The sequence below is a fragment of the Varanus komodoensis genome, unplaced genomic scaffold (assembly GCF_004798865.1).
Source record: "Varanus komodoensis strain SLA01 unplaced genomic scaffold, ASM479886v1 scaffold7_1, whole genome shotgun sequence".
Taxonomy (NCBI): domain Eukaryota; kingdom Metazoa; phylum Chordata; class Lepidosauria; order Squamata; family Varanidae; genus Varanus; species Varanus komodoensis.
The window spans coordinates 2,193,992-2,217,337 of record NW_025336479.1 but is presented as its reverse complement, the minus strand read 5'-3'; the positions used below and the strand labels follow the sequence as shown (position 1 = coordinate 2,217,337).

General features: G+C 45.0%; 1 protein-coding gene across 1 annotated transcript in view; it reads left to right on the top strand.

Annotated features, from left to right (window-relative positions):
* The first annotated feature begins 218 nt into the window (after window positions 1–218).
* Window positions 219–23,346, top strand: part of LOC123035647 (E3 ubiquitin-protein ligase TRIM47-like) — a 44,196-nt gene continuing 21,068 nt past the window's right edge. The window contains exons 1-6 of the mRNA XM_044454059.1: window positions 219–1,065; window positions 2,156–2,251; window positions 4,357–4,590; window positions 9,429–9,594; window positions 10,351–10,431; window positions 20,664–21,266. Of these exons, the coding sequence (XP_044309994.1) occupies window positions 622–1,065; window positions 2,156–2,251; window positions 4,357–4,590; window positions 9,429–9,594; window positions 10,351–10,431; window positions 20,664–21,266 (1,624 nt within the window). The 5' untranslated portion in view covers window positions 219–621. The remainder of the gene's footprint in view (window positions 1,066–2,155; window positions 2,252–4,356; window positions 4,591–9,428; window positions 9,595–10,350; window positions 10,432–20,663; window positions 21,267–23,346) is intronic.

The window sequence follows — 23,346 nt, the reverse complement described above, 5'->3', positions numbered from 1 at the left end:
ATTATTATACCTCAGCTGTGAGCCCTTGTGTATTGTTTTGTTTTACTGCCTTATTGTCTGTTTTAATTGATCATTTTTATTGCTATAATGTGTTTTTATCCTGCTGTAATCTGCTTAGAGGGCCCCTGGCCAATATAGCAGAATATACGCTTAATAAATAACTAAGAAAAAGAGGAAAGGGAGACATGATACGTGTGTACAAAACTATTCATGGGGTAAAGGAAGTGCATAGGAAGGCATTTTTCTTCTTGCATGATGCTATAGCCTGGGGTCTTATGGAAGTCATCAGTGAGATTCAGGGCAGATAAAATGCTGACGAAAGGATGTGTGTTCTTTTACAAAATAGGCAGTAATATTTTAAAATGCTGTAATATTTTAAAAAGCTGTTTTCTAATACATGGAGATCAGGGGTCAATGCCAGTCAAAAGCCCAAAGAGCTTTCTCCCCGCGCTCTCCTCTCTTTACGGAAAAGACACTGTGCTCGTCTCTTTAAGATCCTGCTTGGCTGTGTGCCATTTTTCCTTGCCCAGCCCTCACTCACGTGAGCACGTAATTGGTGCGTGCGCCTCTGCGCGGATCTTGTGATTGCCTTCTCTTTGCTGCGATTGCTCGGCGAATAGGATGGCTTCTGCTGATTCACGGACCCTGGAAGAGAAATTGTCCTGCTGCATTTGTCTGGAGACGTTTACCACCCCTGTGACTGTGCCCTGTGGACACAGCTTCTGTGAGAAGTGTATCGGCAGCCACTGGGACGAGCAGGAGCAAAAGCCTGCGGCCCCGCAGAAGTACACTTGCCCCGAATGCCGGAAAAGCTTTGCCGAGCGGCCCGAGCTCAGCAAAACAGTGAAACTCGATGCTGTGCTGGACCTTCTTAAATGGAAGGTAACACGGGCACCGACACCCCCGGGGAGCCCGGCTACCCACAAAAGGACGTGCTCGAGCCACAGCCAGCCCTTGGAGCTCTACTGCAAGACCGAGAAGCGGAGCATCTGCCGGGTGTGCTCCGTGAAGGAGTGCCAGAACCACCGGAGAACGCTCTTGGAGGACGAGAGGAAAGCAGGAGAAGTAAGGAGAGTGGCGCAGAGGTGAACCTCTCCTTCGCAGAGGGGTTGTGCGTGCAGGCTTCTCCAGAACCGCCCATGTTGCAACACAACGCCCCAGTCTGTGGAGGTGTAGACATGGCTAACTGTACAGCGGGGGTGCAGAGCCCCGGCCCAGGCTGGCTTCTGGCCCCCTCACATGAAATGGAATTTGCCCCTCAGGCTGAAAAAGATTCTGCATACCCTGTTGGGTAGCTTTCCCACAGTGGCTGGGGATTATGGGATTTGCTCTTTAGCACATTCAGAGAGATCCACATTATGGGTGACTGCATTAAACTATTGGTTTCCTACTACATGCAGCCACTAAGTGGCTGCTTTCTTTTGTCTCTTCTGACCCCATGACTGTAGTTCAGGGTAAAGTTGCTGGATTGCATGGAAAAGGTCCCAGCTTCAATCCCTGCCCTCTCCAGGTAGGGCTGGAAAACTCCTATCTAAAACCTGGAAAGCCTGCAAGTCAGTGTTGGCAGTACTGGGCTAGCTGGACCGATGGTCTGACTCAGGATAAGGCACCTTCATATTCTGAACTGCTCACCACTTCCTGAGACTTGATTACTTATACTTACTCTGATGGTTGCCAGCAGTTCTGTTGCCAAGTCCCAGTATAGTAAGATTATATTTGTTTGTTTGTTTGTTTGTGATATTTATATGCCATCCTATTGCAAAAGCCTCAGGACGGCTTACATAAATAAAATACAAATATCAATATAAATTATGACAAAATATCAACATAAAATCAACATAAACAAATCGACCCACTCTGGCTGCAGTTAAAAGTATAATATTAAAAAATACAATATTAAAGCTTATTAAAATATTGATGAAATAAAAAGGTCTTAACCTGGCACCGAAAAGCATATAATGACAGCACCAGGCAGACCTCTCTGGGGAGTTCTATATTGATAGAGCTTTGTGATCCTTCCACAGGAATACACACATAACATATCTGGAAGAACAGCTAACCTCCTTGTACGGGCAAGATAGTAGGAGCTGGATGAGATATACCTGGGTCAGAATGAGCTGCTTGTGTATTTAAACCTTTTTTAATTCTTTGGCAGGAGTCTGTAAAAGAAGCACTGGAGAAAACTCAAAAGGAGGCAGAAAGGATTAAAGAAGAAATCCAAAAACTGGAGCAGCAGATAGCCAATATTAAGGTAGAGTCCATAGACAACACCACAGAAAGTCTAGTGTCTCTTGTCGAAAAAGCTGGCTTACCATCCATGCCCCATTTGGCAGCAGTTGTAATTAAAACAGCCACTGACGCACAAGCAAATGGGCTTTCTACATTTCCCTTGCTTTTCACGTGAGTGTAGAACCTCCAGTGCTGCTTTGAAGGCCGCATTTCTTCCCCTGTCCCTTTCCCTAAAGCAGTCTACCTTTCAGGTAAGCATAATATGATGTGGCAAACCATGCTGGCATGTTTTAGTGGAAACTCTTCCTACTAGTGACTAAGATTTAGAAGATTTAAAACACCAAGTTTTAAAAAGAGATCCAGGAAATTACAGGCCAATTAGCTGAAGAGCTGTTCTGGGCAAACTGCTCAAAAATCAGTATTAAAGATAGAATCAGTAAGCACATAGAGGGATAAGTCCTGCTGGGAAAAAATCAACATGGCTTCTTCAAGAGGAAATCTTGTCTTACTAATCCACGGGAGTTCTTTGAAAGTGTCAATAAGCATGTAGACGGGGCAATCGAGTTGACATTGGTTACTTGGACTTCCAAAAGGCTTTTGACAAAGTCCCTCACCAAAAGCTCTGGAGCAAACAAAGCAGTCATGGAATAGGGATGGGAGAATCCTCTTATGGATTACTAACTGGTTAAAGAACAGAAGATAGAAGGTGGGAATAAATGGCAATTTCTCCCAATGGAGGGATATGACCAACAGAATGTCATAGTGTTCTGTATTAGGACTAATGCTTTTCATCCTATTCATAAATGATCTAGAATTAGGAGGAAGCAGTGAAGTGATCAAGTTTGCTGATGAAATTGAATGATTTAGAATGGTTTAAAACCAAAAGGGATTGTGAGTAGCTCCAAAGTGATCTCTCCAAGCTGGGAGAATAGCATGTTGCAAAAAATCCCAGCTGCAAATACAGGCTGATGAGATCTGAGCTAGCAGTGGTGATGGCCAGCAGTTTGGACTGGACAGATTAGTGAGGAGGCTATCAGTGGCTACTAGCCTTGCTAGCTATGGACTACCTCCTTTACCGAGGCAGCATGCCTACATTCACCAGTTTCTGAGAAGCTTCAGCAGACAGAACTCTTGTACCCATCGTGCTTGCGGGATTCTGTGGGCAACTGGTTTGCTACCATGTGTACAGATTGCTGGACTAGATGGACCTTTAGTGAGATCCAGCATGGCTTTTCTTCTGCTCTTCTGTTAGATGCTTCACTTCTCAGTCTTCCAGTAGAGTTCCAGTGTTCAACCACAGCTCAGGCACTTGCTTTTGTGAGCATCCATATTTCCATATGCCACCAGTGCTTGTGCGTTCTCCAACTGAAGAAGCTGCACCAGACCATCCAGTTCCACTGTCTTTCTGAGTTTGGGCTGCTGCACAAAGTTTTTCCATCATTCAGGGCAAGTGTACACCTTCTGCTGGCCTGCCCATCCTCTCCCCCAACCATCAATTATTTGGTAGTTTCATGGCCCCTGTGCATTTTTCCCCACTCTAAAAAGTTGAGATGATTTGCCTAAAACTCAGTTACTGGAAGCAATAGATTTGCTGGTATTTGGGAGCTTGTCCCTCTTGGTTTCAACTTCACCCCCACTAGAACAGACCCCGCCCCCCATACAGAGCCTAAGAAATGCGCAGCAGTGAGAAAGCCTGGATATTTGAAGGAGCACCTCCTTCCATATATACCTGCCCAGCCTCTAAGATCTGGAGTGGAGATTCCTCTTTGGGAGCCCTCTTTGAAGGAGATCAGAAGAGTGGCAACCTGGAGAAGGGTCTTTTTTGTGGTGGCACCCTGGCTGTGGAATGGGCTCCCCAGAGAGGTGTGCCTGGCAGCAATCCTTTTTTCATTTCGGTACCAGACCAAAACCTTTTTATTTTCCTTTAGTTTAAATGCTAGTAGTGTTTTAAGATTGATTTTATATTTTATTATCTGGATGCTGTATCTTATTTATTTATTTTATTGTATTACTGCCCTGAGACATTGTGAAAGGTGGGATATAAAAGCTTTAAATAAATAGCTGTAGCTGCTGCTTCAGTGGAAATATTCCATTGCTTTAAATCTCATTTCCCTGCCTTTCACTCAGGATTCCTCAGAGAAATTCAAATCAAGGGTTTTGCAAAAGTTTGGCCATGTCATGGAAGTATTGAAAGAGTGCCAGCAGAAGGCAGTGGAAAGAATTGAAAATGAGCAGGCTGCCGTGCTCGGCCAGATGGAAGAGAATTGGAATCGGCTGCAGCACCAACTGGACACTGTTAGTCAATACAATATGAAAGCAGAAGAACTGCTGTCCTGTGCTGATGACATCCAGTTTCTGGAGGTATGTGATAGACACATAGACAGTCCCTGTGTAGGGAGAGCCATGTCTGTCAGCTAGTGTGCATTTCCCATGCATTTCCAAGCTTTTCCCATGCATTTCCCATGCTCCCAAGCTGGAACATGGAAATCAGGGTATCTGGAACAAGCTATCCAGTCCCGAGTGCAGTTCCAAGACATTCTGCTCCCTGTAGCAGCTTGCATCTACCTGTCCATTATGATCTTTATCTAAGACCCTCTGTCAAGAGCTTCATGTTAGGGAGGTTTGGAGGATGGCAACAGAGGAGGCAACCTTCTCAGTTGTGCATGCCCCCATGAGGCCCACTTGGTATCCGCTTCTTACCTTTCCAGTGCCAAATTAATGCGTTCTTCAACCTGTGGGCATTTGACAGCATATATAAAAGTTTTAATGGGTCCTGGAATCATAGATTCATTAGAATAGTAGAATTGGAAGGGGTCAGTGGGCCATCAGGTCCAACCCCCTGCTCAGGGCAGGACTCCAAATTAAGTCATCTCTCTCAGATGGGTTTTTATGGATGACTGTGTTAAGTTGCTCTACATTTCTGCATATGAATGATTTATGTAGGGAAAGTGAAAATATATTTTCTGCACCTCTCCACATATATGCATCCAGTTGGCTACTATTGTAAAAGCTTAGCCTCAATGCATCATAACAGAAACAGTTTTACATTAGTGCACATTTCGGCCATTGTTGTAAAATGAATAATGGACACTGTATGCTCCTGAACAAGTTTTTAAATTTTATTTTAAATGTTTTTATTCTGCCTCTCAGCTAAAAACTCTTTTGGAGCAGTTTACATAGAAGTTGTAGAACAAGACTATCCCTGCCTGCAGCCTTACAGTCCAGAAATACATGGTGCAAAGAAAAGAGCTTAGGAAGGGAAGAAGAAAAAAAAAAACTGGGTTTGGTGAAATAACTCCACTTCCTTTTTCATCTCCCTCTGTCAGAAAGGACCACATGATAGCTTTCTGTTTTGCATTCCCTAAAGCTCAATAGCTTTTTTTCTGACGTATAATGTAACGTTCTGAACTTGGCTACTGTTAGTGTGTTGTTCTGGTGTTTGTTTAAAATGTAATAATGATCTAAATGATCGTTTCATTTCTATATCATCCAGTAACTGAACATCTCTGGCAGTTCACCATTACAAGTCACAAAATACAGATAAAGTGCAGCATAAAATTTCATTATGAAAGTTTAAAACCATTGAAACAGTTCGTAAAACAATGTCAGTAAAAATTCTGGATATGTTAAAAGACAGTAGACCGAAATGCCCCATCATATGCCATTAAATATCTTTAAATGCCTGGGAGTAGAGGATGGTTTTAACCCAATGCTGAAGCATTGACAGCATTGGTCAAAGGTTTTTTCAGTGGAGATAATTCCATAACTGGGATGCCACCACTGAGAAGGCCCTCACATGCAACTGGGAGGTAATGCAGAAGCAATTTCAGATCCGCAGAACTTTCTGCTGAGTGGAATTCAAGACACGTTCCAGGATGTTTCCATACCTTTTAACATAAAGTTAGGAAACTTCTTTGCTGTGAAGGGCTACATCCCTTCAGTGGTTACCTGTTGTGTTCTACTTGCTGGCCAGGTCATGTCCAAGGCCAACAGTGGCTTAGGCCAGAGCCTAAAGTGGGTGGGCCTCCCCTTGCTTGTTTCTGCTCCTTTTCTTACACCTCTTACACTGAGGAGGACAGTGGCTGTTGTTAAGGCAATGATGATTCCTTTTTAGAAGTGAAATTGCAGTAACAACAAAAATTAAAAAGAGAAAAAAGAGGAGAAATTGTAGTTTTTGCATCGCACAAAGTGCATTTCTCTCTGACCTCACTTTTTACAATTCACTGCTGCTACTTTAGCATGTGTATATCAAACTGCAAATTTGAGGCAAACGCCTCATGCATTTGACAAACTTGCCAGTACCCAAGAAAGCTTCTGCCACAATAAACATATATGTCTTTAGGTATCACAAAACTTTCTGTTGGTTTTCCTGCAATAGATGAGCTCTGCCTACCCCTCTGGGATGCTCCCAGATATAAAGTGCTTTTTCTTATGCTTGGAAATTCATTTCTGTAGGCTTGCTAACGTTTCTGTGGAGCCCTTAGGTAACTTGTCTAGCCTTGTCAGCTGTTGTTGTTATGTGCCATCGTTGTCTCCAACTTACAGCATCCCTATGAAAGAAGCCCCTCCTAAACATTCTGCCCTTGACAGTCTGCTCAGCTCCTGTAAATCAAAAGCTGTGGTTTCTTTTATGGAATTGCAGCATCTCAGATTCGATCTGCCTCTCCTTCTGCCTTCGACCTTCCCCAGCATGATTGTCTTCTTCAGTGATTCTTGCCTTCATATGAGGTACCCGAAGCACAACACTTCATCATATTTTGCTTCCAGGGGAAGTTGTGGCTTGATTGTGCGTCTTCCTGCCAGTTCAGGGTATTTGCTAATCTCTCCTCCAGCACTTTGTTTCAGTTGCAGCCATGTTCTTTCTGTCAACTTCTTTAGCTGTTCAGCTTTCACACCCATATGCTACATAGCCATCGGGAGCCTCATCAGCTGGAAAGGGAGAAAAGAATGTATTAGTTAGGAACAATGGTCAGGAAGTGAGGCACTTAAAAACAATTTACTGCAAACTGCTGAAAAAGGCCTAATAATGTGACTCACTCACAAACCATGCCAAAGTGCATGGTTTCCTGGGGGAAAGCCGAGAGAATCTGAGAAGCATCCGGTTGGTTTGGGTCGAATCAAGATGAGGAAGTTTCAGATTGCCCAAGTGTAAGAACAGGGGAAGTAGGCAATGAGGTTATGCTAAGCCATGATAGCCAGTTGGGGAGGACTGAGTGGCAGGAAAAAAAGTCATGTGGCTGGAGGGGGACACTGTGCTTAGGTATTTCTATGCTAGAAGTCTTAGGACCAAAATGGGAGAGCTGAAGACCCTGGTAATGAAGGAGAAGCTAGATATAGTGGGCATCGTGGAAACCTGGTGGAATGGCAGGAACCAGTGGGATACAGTCATCTCTGGGTACAAACTGTATAGGAAGGACAGGCAAGGACAGACTAGGAGCACTGTACATCAAAGAGGGCATAGAATCCAGCATACTTGATCATCTAAAATGCATAGACTCTTCGACAGAAGCAGCGTGGGTGACAATTCCAGGCAATAAAACTACATTAATCAAAGGAATATGCAGTTGTCTCCCAGAACAGAATGCTCAGGGTGATCTTCAGATGGAGAATGAAATCAGAGAGGCCCCCCAAAAAGGCAGTGCTGTAATAATGGGTGACTTCAACGTCCCACACATTGACTGGATAAATGCATGTTCCAATTTTGACAGAGAGGTTACGTTTCTCATTGTCCTAAATGACTATGCCGTTGAGCAGCTGGTCATGGAACCAACCAGAGGGGAGGCAATCCTGAATTTAGTCCCAGGTGGGTTGCCCAGGCCATTGGACAGGATGTAAATGTTCTGACATTTGTGCTGTGTAACAGACTTCTACTTTCCATTGACCATATAACTTGAACACACTGCTTTTATTTTCTTTAAAATATTTGCACCCCACAAGGTACTTGCAATATAATTAAAAATATCTTATAAAGAAAGCCATCAAATAAAATCAACACTTATTACAGCAATAAATACCAGCATTTTAAAGAAAAAGTCGCTGAAATGGTTGGCTAGCAAGCTTAAACTATGAAATGCACGGGCATGTAATATGTTTACCAGGCACTTTAAAACCATCCAGGTGGATACCAGTTGAACACAGAGGAGGAGGAAGTTCTACAGATGAGATACCAACACTAAAAAGTCTCTATTTCTAGTAACCATCCTCCTCATCTCTGACAGAGATAATGACAGTTGGGTGGGCTTGTATGGGAATAAAAGGTCTTTCAGATAGCCTGGTCTTCTTGGTCCATTTCCCACTTTATTGATCAGAGCTAGCCCTTCAAACTGAATTGTATCTGGAAACAAGCTAGCAGCTGGTATGGTTGTTCTAAACACTGGCGAGATGTTACTCATTCTGAGTACCATTCTGTCTTCTGAACCACCTGGGCTTTCTCAATACACACTAGGTCTCATACACAGTCCGGTGTAAAATATGTTAGCATAGTGTGACCTGGATCCTATCATGGCATGGAAGTTCAGGGTCTTTTTGTTTTACAGAAAGGATTTGCAGCTTTAAAGCACCAGCTAGAGTTGCTTCACCAGCATGAACCATTCAAAAGTCTGAGGGCTTGACCAGTGCCATGCCTGTTGATTTTCACATTACCAGTGGAAGGTCCTCTGCATTCTTTCCAGGGTGCCCCTGTCCACTGCAGAGACAGGCCAACTCCTTACAGAAGGTGAAGCAGAGGAAAATACTGGTTCTCCTTCCTATAGGGAAATCAAGGAAGAACTAAATGTCTAATAATGTTGTGCCAGACACTGCACAATCTAAAAGTAACAAAGAACAAAAGCAAGCCTTGCTCATATCTTGGATTCTGACAATGATCATTGTACACTTAAAATGGATGGATGTGAGTAAGGAGGAGAAAGCCTTCCTTAGCAAACTGCTACATATATTCTTGCTTAGTCTTTTCACACCTGTGAAGTCACGGAGGAAAAGAAGCTATCAGCTGGGTGGTGACTTTGATTAGAGAACAGAAGGGTGGGTGAAGGACAACCCAGCAGAGCCAGGCCAGCTCACTAGACCAGACATAAGGAGGTGAAGGTAGAGCTCTAAAACCCAAGAATTTCAGAACCTGTTATATATTACTAGACTGGAAGTCACCTCCTCCTAATAGGGTGATCATGCTTTATGATTCCTGTATTTCCTATTTTTTGTAGGACTGTTATCTCCTTCCTCTTCCTGGAAAATTAGAAGCTCGTCCAATTCCCACATTCAGCTTGGACAGCAATACAGATGGCATCACTCAGTTCTTGACTGAAATCTCCAGCTTTTTGCAAAACGCTCTGGCAAATTCCTTGAATCCAAAAGCTCCAGATGCACAAAGTAATTATAAAGCTGTTTTGTGAACAGTGGGAAATTCAGGGCTGCCTTTGGAGGGTCAGTTAATTCAGTTTGCTTTGTTGTGACGGTTATTGATATTGGTGGTTATTCATTGTATATTCATTTCCTACTAAAGGAAACTATTTTGTTGATATATGATTCCCTATAATGAATAGGTAGCAAACCTATAAATGGGGTATCTTGCTGTATAGCATAGGACAGGGTGGGCAGCATTATGTTCCTCCAGATGCATTCCCTACAGTTCCCATCAGCCTTAGCTAACATAGCCAGTGATGAGGAACCATGGGAAGTGTAGGCCAAAACATCTGGAAGCCCAGAACTTGCCCATCCCTGGAATAAAATGTAAATTGCACAAAAAATGTGGTATAGAAACTGTAATTGCATGACCTTTCACCAGAGATGTTGTTTGCGGGTGCGGGTTGTTGTGACTGATCATGTTTCAGGTTGCAAGAGTGCATTCTGTAAGATCACCTGTTCATCCAATTATTACACAGTTAAAAATAACTGTATGGAATTGTCTTAGGTTCATTGCTCTTTTTAAAAAATAGACTTTGCTGTGCATGTTTCCCCTCCTGCTTCCCTACTGAAATCTAAAATGATGTTCCCTCATTTTCGCACCTGAAAAGGTTTCTGCAACCGACTGTCCTGACTTTTCTCCTGTTAGGAAATCATTGATTTATTTGAATGTTTCCTTTCTTCCTGCTATTGAGCGTGCTTGTTTTGTTTCTCACTTTGCAGCCCCCCCGGAACAGAAGATCAATGTGAGGAAGGCTGGACTGTGTCTTCCAGAGAATGGATTAAGAACACAGCTTCTGAAGGGTACAAAACTTCCTGACTCTTACACGCAGCTATTAAAACAGGGAAACAGAGTCCTGAGTGCATTGATATATTCGAAAGCACTTTTCTTTTGCCTAACCTTTGGATGATGAATTTTCGCTTTCTCAGCTAGTTATATCAATATGCCAGTGGCTGACCTGAGAGTGAGAAGTAATGTTTATGGGTAGTCCATTTATGTCTGCAGCATGACATGGAAGTTGCAAAGTCAGACAAGATGCAGTTCCCCTTCTGTTAACAAAAAGAAAAGCATAACTCGCCATCTTCCCTTCATGGTGGAAAGGGACCCACCATGCTGCATGGGTTTGCTGCGCCCACATTGCTACTGCTCTGTGTCTCATCCCCACCTTCATGCCAGGCAGCAGTCAGGTTGCTAGTGCAAGTCAAGGTGAAGTGCACCTATCATGCATGCTGATAGCCAGGCTACATATTAAGCTAGTCAGTTGCTTTACTAACAAACAAAAGTAAACAGGTGCTTAAACGGCTGTCCTGCCTCACGACAGCTTGCCCCCTCCTTTCCCAGCACTCCAACACCAAAAGGGGTGCCGTTTCTCCCGGCAAAGTTTTTTTTTCTTCTCTCCTTCCTCTCTTTGGAACATCACATCAATAGACCCTGCAGCCCAGATTCCGATGGAGATCCAGAATCTGTGAGATGAAAACACACTTCTAAGAAACCAATATGCGGAAGCAACACAACAGATAAACGATTTGCAGGCAAAAGTCACTGCACTTCGCGCAACACAGCTGACGGCAGCTCCCCCACCACCTCCAGAGGTGAAATTGAAATGCTGCCCGGTAGATCCCCCCCCCCCCCGCCCAAGTATGACGGAAAAAAAGAAGGTTTTACAACTTTCAAAGCACAATGTGAACTATACATACATCTTCGCCAATACGACTTCACCGATGAGATAACCAAGGTAGGCTTCTTAATTAATCAGCTTACTGGGGCAGCTGCTCGTTGGGCGACCACAAGATTGATAGCTCAAGACCCCATTTTGAATAACGCGACAACTTTTCTCAATGCCTTAGAACAGTTTCTAGGTGTGGGGGCTTGCAAAGAGATGGCCGTCCGTGAGATTAAACGCCTGCAGCAGGGAGCGGGCTCAGCTACAGACTACACAACCAAATTCCAGCTTTTAATGAATGACTTGGGGTGGAACGAAGAGGCCTTGATGGTGCAGTATCGAGAGGGCCTAAGGGAGGAGATTCTAGATGATTTGGCCCATGCTCCTCTGCCAGACACTTTGCAACAGTTAATGCTTGTAACCATCCAACTTGATGCAAGACTGACTGAAGGGGAATGAGAAAGGCGGGAAAGCTGCCCTGGCCCAATGCCAGCTAGAGAAAAATGGTTCCCACAGACAGAGGCCAGGCCCCGCCGACTCACACCTGATTACTACGTTGCCGAGGCAACGGCTCAGCAGGAGCCTGCACCGATTCAGCTGGGAGCTGCCAGGCCTTGCATTCCAAGAGGGAAGAGTGATTACCGCCGTCCAGCCGGACCATGTTTTGTTTGTGGACAGATAGGCCACTTGGCCCGGTTTTGTTCGTGGAAAAAGCAGGCAGGAAACTTCCAGTTCCAGCGTTGTTAAGCACCACGATAGTGGGACCTATAGTCCAACCACAAGGGCGCCTCACCCCCACAGGACCTCTGACCCGACACCTACTGATTGATGCCACTTTACAGGCACACCCACATCCTGCAATACGAGCTACCGCACTGATTGATAGTGGTGCCACTGCTTTGTTTTTGGATGAGAAATTTGCTGAGAAACACTCCTTTCCTACATCCTTGCTACCAGCCCCACTTCAGGTGGACTCAATCCAGAAGCGCCCCCTGCAGGGAGGCCCTTCCTCCCGCCAGTCCTCCCCACTCACCCTGCAGGCATCGCGAACAGGCTATTTTCTTGCTGGTGAAGGATTTACAGTACCCCCTGGTACTTGGCATGGACTGACTAGTCAAACACAAACCACAGATAATCATGGGACTCCAGACAAATACATTTCAATTCAACATTTTGTGCCCAACATTATATTGATTCTCCCACCCAAACTCCTCAAATCTCACCCCCCCCCCCGCCTTCCACCACTGCTCTTCCTCCACAGTATCAAGATTTTTGGGACATCTTTCATCTTCAGGAGACAGACAAACTACCTCCTCACCGCACGTGCGACATGGAAATCCACCTACAGCCGGGGGCCACACTTCCAGTTGGCAAATTGAGGCCCATGTCACCAAAAGAGCTGCAGGTCCTTAAAGAATTCATTTCCACCAACCTAAAAAAAGGTTTCATTCGTCCGTCCTCGTCACCTACTTCGGCCACACCCATCATTGTCCCCCGGAAAAATTCCAAAGAACCCAGCGTCTGTATTGATTACCGCCGCCTGAATGCCATTACAGTCCCCAACACGCACTTCATGCCACTAATCTCCGAGATTTTAGAATGCCTGGGCCAAGCACACGTTTTTACCAAATTGGATCTCCGCAATGCCTACAATTTGCTCTGCATCCGCCCTGGGTTCGAGCACCTGATGGCCTTCTGGTCCAGATTTGGCACCTTTGAGTTTTTAGTGACGCCATTTGGGCTCGTAAATTTGGGACAATCGTTTTCCAGGCTAATTAATGAAATCTTCCACGATTTTTTAGATGACTTTTTGATCTCCTACTTTGATGATTTGTTAATCTTTTCCAATGACCCGGAGTCTCATATACACAATGTACGAGCCGTTCTCCAACGCATGTGTGAGAACCACCTCTCTACTAAGCTTGAAAAATGCAAGTTCCACACTTCTTCTCTCATGTATCTTGGCTACCGAATTTCCCAAGACATACTGCAGATGGACCCTGAGAAGGTACGAGCTGTATTGTCCTGGCAACAGCCCCGAACGAAGAGGGAACTACAGATTTTTTTAGGATTTGCGAATTTCTATCGCCGATTCATATCTCACTTCTCTCGCTTGACAGCCCCGTTGACAGACCTTTTGAAGGGGAAGGGACGACGTCTGAACTGGCCTCCCAATATCGCATCAGCGTTCACCGCCTTAAAACGCCATTTCGCTTCAGAAAACCAGCTGATCCATCCTGACACATCTGCACCTTTCATACTGCAAACCAATCCCTCTGATAAGGCCATTGGAGCAGTCCTATTGCAGCCACGGAAGGGTTCTGTCAGTGACCTCAGACCGGTTGCATTTTATTCACGCAAACTCTCAAGTTCAGAGCAGAACTACACCATTTGGGAGAAGGAATTGCTGGCGATCAAAGCAGCCCTGGAAGAATGGTGACATTTGCTGGAAGGGAACTCCCACACGGTCCTCATTCAAACAGACCATAAGAACTTGGTCCATTTCATCTCAGCCAAGATCCTCAACCAAAGACAAGCACGGTGGGCTGTTCTTCCCCCATTTTCACTTTCACATAGAATATATCCCACCATCAAAGAACTTTCTAGCGGACGCTCTGTCCAGGAAACCTGAATACTTTGAAGATAACAAAGTAAAGCTTAACCCTGTCCCTATCTTGCAGCCAGGAATGACTGCTGTAGCCACCACTTCTGCCTCCTGGCATACAGACCTTCACCAGGCTCAACAGGCTGACCCTTTTGTCCGGACCAAGAGGGAAGAAATGGAGTCAGGCACCCTACCTGCCGTCTACACCTTTGAGGACAATATCTTGCTATACAACCAAGCTGCGTACGTACCATTGCCACTCAGAGAACATGTATTGCAGCAATGTCACGATTCCCCATCCGCGAGACATTTTGGGGTTTATAAAACATTGCATACAATTACTAGAGACTTTTGGTGGCCTCGCTTAAGCTATGACGTCAAATCGTATGTTCTCTCCTGCCCCACATGCCAATGGGCCAAACGCCAACCCAGCAAGCCCCCAGGTTTACTCCAGCTGTTGGAAACCCCTCCAGGCTCCTGGCACACTGTATCCCTGGACTTCATCACAGATTTTCCCCCGTTGAGTGGCTTCACCACCATATTGGTCATCACAGACTTATTCACCAAAATGGCCCACCTTATCGCCTGCATGGGGCTTCCTTCAGCCAAGACCACAGCCTCTCTGTTTGTATATCATATTTATAAATCACATGGGTGGCCCCTTGCATTAATAACAGACCGGGGCAGTCAGTTCACCTCACGGTTCTGGTGAGAACTTCTGTCCATGCTCAGGGTCGATTTACGCCTCTCTTCGGCGCATCACCCAGAAACAGACAGCCAAACAGAGCGTCTAAATGCGACCCTCGAGCAATACCTCTGCTGCTATGTGAACTATCAACAAGATGACTGGCTCTCCTTTCTCCCTTTGGCAGAGTTCGCATACAACAATTCCGTCCACGTCTCTACCTGACAGACACCCTTCTATGCGAACCTGGGTTACCACCCTTGAGCATTTCCCTCTGCATTGCCGACGACTTCCGTTCCTGCCGCCGGTAATTTTCTGCACAACTTAGCTTCAATACGGTCCGTACTCAAACAACAGCTGGATAGGGCCAAGATGGCCTACAAAGAAGTTGCGGACCGACATAGACAGCCTGGGACTCCTCTCCACGTGAGTGACTGGGTCTGGCTGTCTACCGAATTTCTTCCTCTTTCGGTGCCCTCCCGCAAATTGGCCCGCAAGCGTGCAGGACCATTTCGAATTGTTGCCCAGATCAACCCCGTAGCCTTTTGCTTGGCTTTGCCTCCCTCTATGAAAATACACCCAGTTTTTCATCGGGCGCTACTTTCCCTTGCCCACCAATCACACCCCCTCCGCTGTCAACTTCCCCCACCGCCGCCCGTGTTGGTGGATGGCGAAGAAGAATTTGAAATCGAAGAGATTCTTGACTCTAGATTTTGGAGGGGGCGACTGCAATATCTGACGGCTCGACAGAGACATCGACTTGCAAGAAAGAGTCAAAGGTTCACAGTGAGAATCAGGCATTGGAACAAGGGGACTTATACTTGGGGCCCAGTGCCCAAACAGCCCCTCTGCAGCCTGACTCTGGGACTACTGAGCAAATAGCCCCCCTACAGCCTGACTCTTTGACTTCTGAGCAAATAGCCTCCCCACAGCCTGACTATGAGGCTTCTGAACGAGTAGCTTTTCCTCATCCTGACTCTGAGGTGCTTGAAGAAGTTGCCCCCTCGCCTCCTGACTCTGAAGCTGCTGGGCAGAGTTCAGGAGAACAAGAAGACATAACAGTAAATCTGGCAAATGCCCAACTTAGGTGGAGTTTAAGGCATCTAGATCAGTTACGTCTGGACCAATTGAGATGACAGGACAGAGGTTTGTCCCACCCACGAACGGAAAGATGTGACAGGAAAATCTAATCCCACGTGGGCTTCACAGAAACTTCAGAAAGGAGGGGGCAACTGTGTTGCAAGAAGCTCTCCTATCTGTTGCATTGTAAATCTTGTAGAAAGTAGCAATAAAAGTCTTTAGTTTTATGGCCAGCTGCTGTGTGAGTTAATTGGAGACGTGAGTTACAGCCTCACGACAGCTGCCCACTCTTTAAAGAAAAGGAGTCACAGAGCCTCCATTCAGGTATGGGACACATGCTTAGGCAAGGAATCCATATTTAAACTAAATCCATAGTTAAACTCAGGCAAGGGTTACAAATGTGGAGAAAAGCAACAGCAACCCCCAATTGGGAGCTGAATCCCAGGTCAACCTATGGCTCCTGCAGCCTTGTTCAAGCAGGAAGCCCATACTGAAACTAAACCCGGGCTTGGAAAGAAAAGCAGTGCACAGCTCTGTACTGTCAAAAGCCACTGTGCAGACCTAACTAGTGGAAGAGAGCCAGTATGGCGCAGTGGTGAAGAGTGCAGGACTTGGGTTCTAGTTCCCACCCAACCATGTAGCTCACTGGCTGACTCTGGGCCAATCACAGACTCTCAGCCCAACCTAATTCTCAGGGTTGCTGTTGAGAGAATAAGATGCTGTATTTAGTTGTTTCCATGAAAATGCTAGAAGCTGCAAACCCAAAATGGGAGGCTCAAGTGCCTAGTTTTAAAGGAGAAGCTAGATAAAATGGGCTTATGGAAACCTGGTGGAATGGAGGGGGCCAGTGGGTCACAGTCATCTCTGAACAGGAAGGACTTCCTGGGGAAGGTACAGCACTGTACATCAACGAGGGCATAAAATCCAGCATACTTGATAATCTAAGATGCATAGACTCTTCAACAGAAGCCATATGGGTGACAATTCCGGGCTCCAAAACTACATTAATCATTGGAATATGCGGTTGTCCCCCAGAACAGAATGCTTCAGATGGAGAATGAAATCAGATGGAGAATGAAATCAGAGAGGCCCCCCAAAAAAGGCAGTGCTGTAATAATGGGTGACTTCAGCTTACCCACACATTGACTGGATAAATGTATGTTCCAGCTCTTACAGAGAAGTTAAATTTATCAATGTCCTAAATGACTATGCTGTTGAGCAGCTGGTCATGAAACCTACCAGAGGGGAGACAATCCGGAATTTAGTCTGAATTGTCCTGGGCCTAGTATGGGATGCAAATGTTATGAACAAGTTAGATCGAAATTATTTCAATATTACTGACTTTCTGACACACCCTTCCTTTATCTAAAAAGACACACATTCTACCTTTCTGGTATTTCAGTCGAACTGGAATGTAGTAAACGGGAAAACCAAAGCAATTCAGATCCTTGGTCCCCAAAATATTCAAATTCTGTATTAAGAACATCAGTTCTGCTATCTACAATGAAATAGAATTATGTGTATGCTAGCTGGGATAATCTGTACAACCTCCTTTGAATAGAGCATTTTAGAATGAACAGGATTCAAGATTTTTGGTGTGTGTGGGATATTTTAAAAGGGCCAAAAGGATGCCTCTCAAGGCAGGGGTTTCAAAAGGCACTTTGAGCTGCAAGAAGGATGGAAAGAGCTGTAGAAGGCAAGCAGACAAACTAGTGAATCCCTGGACTTATTTTCTTAGATCCCATTGCAAGGGAATTCAGGGTGGGCTGCTGGTTTTACTTGATCTCCCTTGTTCCCCCTGCAAATAAACCAGTTTGGAAGTTCCTTTGCCACTCTCGTTTTCAGGTATGTTATGGAGCTAGAGATTGTGCGGTGATAAAACAGCAACCCAGATAAGGAAATGTTATTTCCAATAATCTTGCAGCATTTTAATAATCGAGCCTTGGTCATGAGACAGTGGAATGCTTGATTTAAAGACAGCAGTCCTGATAAGCACCCCGAATCAAGTGGTGCAGAACCTCAGGACTGAAGGCCAAATTCAGTCCTGCTGTTTCTCAGAGGGCCACACGTCTCTTCTGACCCACCCCTTCCCCAAATTAGCTATTGTTTGGTGAGTTTCCTGGCTTCTGTGAAGCTCCAAAAGGTTGAAATACCTCTTCTAATGCTTAGTTACTGGTAGTAAGCAATTTAAGCTACACTAGGCTGGGGTTTTGGTCTCACCCTTTTGCCCTGGGTCTCGGCCCTTTAGCTTTTGTCCCACCCAACCCTGGAATCACTTCAGAGTAGGGACAGCTCTGTGAATGTATCTTCTGGATACAGGGCACTGACTACATGTACAAAATCTGCATGGGCTTATAGGAACATGCTAGAGTTGGAGACATTGTCGCATGCTTTTCATATTTGATTGCAAGCGGTTGCATTCAGCTTATTCTCTTGGTTTTTAAAATCAAGATTCTCCGTTTTTTGCCATATTCCTGTTCATGGAACACAACAATAACGGATGGCAGTTTTTCCTTTCTATGTCATTTTGTACAGGCTGAGTTGAACTTTAATATTCTCTATGTCTTGTAGATGAAGGATATACTTTTATGGTATATCTGTCCAAATTATATTTACTTTACTGCACGCATTCACTACCCCTGATTACCTAATGCCTGACTGGAGCTGATGGGTGCCACATTCCCTGGTTTGAATTTTTTAAAAAAAGGTTTCTGACCTTTTGAAGGTGATTTCCTGGGCATGAAAGCAGGAAGTTGTTGAGTAAATATGCACTTAATTCATAAAGGCCACTCTTTTTTCCTTTAAAGTAAATGGAGCAGCTCCTATTTGTCTCTAACAAAGACAGAGCAAGATCAAAAGGGGAAGGATGTAGTTTTGATTATAACAATCTGTCTTCAGTAGCTTGTCTGTTTCAGTCTTGTTTATATATACTACTCGTGTGTGTTTCCCTGCTTGGCCTTCTGGTTTGTATCGCTGAGAGAAATAACTACCTCATTAAGGCAGAAAGCTGATCAAAGGAATGCTGAGCTGTTTGCAATGACAGGTACACGGTCTAATCTATATGGCACAAGACTGCAGTTGTGAGCTATGCAACTAAAAGTGCTATTCTACAAAGCAAGATCTGTTGCTCTCATGGCTTCACTCCAAAGGAATGGAAGGCACCCACTGAAGCCGGTTCCCAACCTTTCACAAATCTGCTGTGAAGCTTTCTCCCTATTTTGTTGGTTGTCTCTCCTGCAATGCCAACGTGTTAATCTTTCCAGATGCCGCCTCACAAGGTCGGAAGAATAGATGATACTCTGATGTATTTAGCTTTTTTGGGAAAGGTAAAACGCTGGAAAAATACCAGAGTGCAACTTCAGTGAAACCCACAGCTGACCCAGTCTGCAGGAGAGAGCGTCTACCAAGTCTAGATTCTCCCTGTTGCCCTTTAACTGAGTGCAGGGAATTTCTAGCCTGTGGGGATTCTGCATTCAGCCAGCCAGCTGCTTTTCTAGGCTCTGCTTTCCAGGAAGACCGTATTGTATTTGATCAGCTGCTGACCAGACGTAATACCCTGACTCTGTCTCAGTGCTGAGAGGGGAGCAAAAGCCCTGTATAACGGAAACACACCACAGAAAGTACAATAACCTGCAATAGCAGCCCAGTGATGAGGAAAATAATTTCCAGTATGTAGGGCATGGTGTAGCCTTCTGAGCTTGCTTCATGCATGTGGATGGCAGCTCTGATTTCGTGAGCCACAGCCCCGTGGACACAGTATTCTGCTTGCTCACATAGAACCTAGTTATACTCTGCGGTTTCCTTTCACAAGATGTAGTGGAGTCTACCAATTGGGATGGCTGTGAAAGGGGACTGGCCAAATTCCTGGAGAAGGAAGCCATCAATGGCTGACAGCCAACTGGGTGACTTTGGGCCAGTCACAGACTCTCAGCCCATCCTACTTTACAGGGTGGTTGTGGGTAAGATTGAGAGCAGAATGAGGAGAATGATGTAAGCCACTTTGCATTCTTAAGAGAAAAAGGCAGGATATAAATATAATAGATAGATAAATAGAGGCTAAGACTAAACCTCATGTTATGTCCCTGCAGTGGGCTCATGGCTTTTTGGAATTCTGAGGAAAAGAATACATTGGGACTAGGTTTGCTTACAAGGATTTTCCTGAGCAAATAGAAGAACTTAAAATACTTGCATGTTCTCAATCAGTAATCAGTCAGCAAGATCCCTATTAGCTGGAATGGATGCTCAGCAAAACCGAGATGTCCGAATAAGGAGTGGGTTGAAGCAAGCACACGGTTACGATCCAATTGCTGCCAGTGGCACAAAGCCCTGCAACCTTGTTATGTGCCATCAAATTGTCTCTGACTTATGGCAACCCTATAAATGAAGGCCCTCCAAAATGTCCTTACCTGTTCAAGACTGTGGCTTCCTTTATAGAGTTGATCCATCTCATAGTTCTTCATGTTCTTCTTCTGCCATTGAGTTTCCCTTGACTTTCTTCTCAAGTGAGTCTTGCCTTCTTATCATGTGTCCAGAGTATGACAACCTCAGTGTTGTCATTTTTGCTTCTGAGGAAAATTCTGGCCAGATTTGAAATCTGTATCTAGCAAAAACAGAAGTTTCTCATCCTGGCAGGTCTAGCTGTAGCTAGGCAACCTGCTGGTAAGTAGGGTTAGAGGGAGGGAGGGCATTTTCCCACAGGTACTACATATAGCTGGCAGGGAAGCTAGTTAGGTCTCTGCAGGCCTTGGTCTCTGATAGCAAACATCTGCTCAGCAACTGGTGCTGCTATTATGAGGCTGTCCTTTGTCCATCTTCTCTGCTGAGCTAGGCGAGATGGAGGCTCTTCCCACAAAGAGGAAGAGACCAACAGCCTATACCTCAATATCATTCTGAGCTGCCACTCCTGCTGCATGGAATTCATCCCATGGAGAATGAGTAATGAGTCAGCCACCAGCTATTTGCTTTCTTTTTAACCAATCCGATACTCTTGTTACTTCCACAGATCAGCAAAATTTGACTTTTGATCCAACTACAGCTAACAAGTATCTGCAATTTTTTGATCATGACCGGAAAGCTACCCACTCTCAAGGCTTTCACAGCATGAAACCAAATGACCCAGAAAGGTTTGAGCCGTGGCAGGTCATGTGCCTCCAGAACTTCAACCAAGGCAGGAGCTATTGGGAAGTCAAGTTATCTGGCAACTCAGCCATAGTTGGCATAGCTTGCAAAAGGATTGCGAGGAAGAAATGGGCTCGTCCTCCATTTACCATTGGGCTGGATAAGCTCTCCTGGGGCCTGCATATCCAAGGAGATTGTTACGTGGCTTGGTATGATGGCAAGTCCACAAAGATAAAAGAGCGCTTGTGCCAATTCATTGGTGTGCTGTTGGACTATGACCAAGGAGTCCTGTCCTATTATGGCTTGGAGGACAATATGAAGCTTCTCCACACTTTTCACACAGTCTTCACAGAGCCTGTGATACCAATCTTCTGGCTTTGTGAAGGTGTAACTGTGACTCTTTGCCAAAAGCCACAGGACCAAGTTATTACAGCAGACGGGAGGTCTCCTGACTTGCAGGCAGCTGCTGTCACACTGGAAAAATTATGAGGAACAAATCTGAGTGAAACAATGCAAGTGGAAAACAGAAAATGTATTTCTGGCTGTCATGCCAGGAGTGCAGAAACTCAGGCCTGGAGTCCCTGGACAGACACTCCCCCACCTTTCCAGCCACAAATAATTTGGTGGGTTTCCCACCTTTTGTGCATCTCTCCACATGTGCATGCTCTCTCTTTCTCTTGTGTATGTGTGAATTTGTGTGTGTGGGGAGGAATCTAAATTTTTATCTTTTCTATGCAGATATCATGTAAGGCAGGCACTGCAAATTCTTCTTTATGTCACCCTTTTCTCATTGAAGCATTTGAGAGGGAAATTAAAGTTGCAAAGTTAATTCAGATTTGTTTCTCTGTTTGTACCAAGTTTGCTTTCTCACAACGCTTCTTTGATTTCACTTCCTCTTCGGCCTGTGACCTGGCTAATGTTCCAGATCCCATGGGACTTCCTTAAGCTGGTTTCTCAGAAGAGTGGCCTTGTGATCATGGTAGAAATGTGAGGAGCAGCTATGATGTATAGAAAGTACTGTGATGTTTTTGAAATGAAATTAAAACTAATTCTAGAAAATGAAGGGTGGGGAGATGGTAAGGATATTTTAAAGCAAAATTTATCTGGTTTTATGTCCTTTTTAAACTTAGAGATGCAGGCATCATCATCTTGGCAAGTACTGCCTGGAACGGCCTTCTCCAATTTGGTGTCCTTCAGTTGTTTTGGAGTTCAGTTACCATCCGCCCTAGCCAAAATGGCCAAGAATCAGGACTCTCAACAGTTGTGTAATCCAAAACATCAGGAGGGCCAGATTGGGAAAGCTGACCTAGAGTATTGGGCGCCGTCTGAACTAGCTGGTGTGAAGGTGATTGTGCTTTTTAGTTCACACATGAAGGGGTTTATTTGGAAAATAAAACTTCACCTGAGCAGTTGCTACTGTCCTGGCATGTCAGGAAGCTTTCGAACAGATGTCAGGTGAGCCCATGTTTTAGTGCAGTTTGCTCATACAGGCTGCTGTTTTCTGTTTCCTAAAGTAGGACACCCATATGCTGCTTTTTTCTTCAATACAGCTAGCAATACAGGGTTGAGGGAGAAAGAGGCATGAAACAGAAAAGTGCAGCTGGTAGGATCTCTGATGGCAAATGGACCAGAGGAGAGGCATTGGCTTGGCAACAGGATGCACAGGTTGTTGTGGGACCCACCGAGCTCAACTGCAAACTGTTCATGGTTTGCTTTTCAGTGATGGACACTAGAGGGTGTTGGCTGAGTGAGGGTTGCAGAGTTAGCTGAAGCTCCACAACAGTTAAGGCTGCCAGCTTGCTTAAATTTCCTGGGGAAGAAGTCCATTAAACTCACTGGGGCTTTATTCGGAGAAAAACTAATTACAATCATACAGTGTATGTGAGTCACAATAAAAGGACAATGAGTTGCTGTGAAATGGTCACAGCACTGCAAAACAATCAGACATGCCAGACCTCCCCAACTTGGTGCCTTACGGATGTTTCTGACTACAATTCCCCTGTGCACCCAATGGTTGAGATACTGGGGATACAGGGCACTGGCTGAGCTACACATTCTGCTATGAAATAAAAATCCGTAAGACACAGGCTGACAGAAATCCTTTAAACATTGCAAGTAGGAGAAAGGTAGTTGCACAAAAATTGCGCACATTTCGAAGTAATTACTAGCATTTAAAGAATACAGGACATTTTTTCTGCTAGCAGAGAAGATTGTGGCCACTTCTCAGTCTGCAGCCCAGATGATGACGGGTAACTTCAGGTCCCCTACTTCCCCTTAAGAACCTTCAGAGAGGGCTGCATTCTGTAAAGTAGGGCATCTGGCTATCCTAGTATCCGCAGCACCCTTTTTCTTTCAACAGCACCCAATGTTACTTCAATTCCATTCATTTCAGTGGGTCGTCCGTAGCAAGGATTCACTCTGGATACAGCCCAGACACCACACAATCATTCCCACTGAAATCCAGGGAGGAGTAAAGGGCGCCGTCTCTCTTTTGGCGGGCAGGAGCATCGCCTCCTGCCTTGGAACCGGCCGCCTGTGCGTTCTCGCTGGATTGGGCGGCTCCTGGC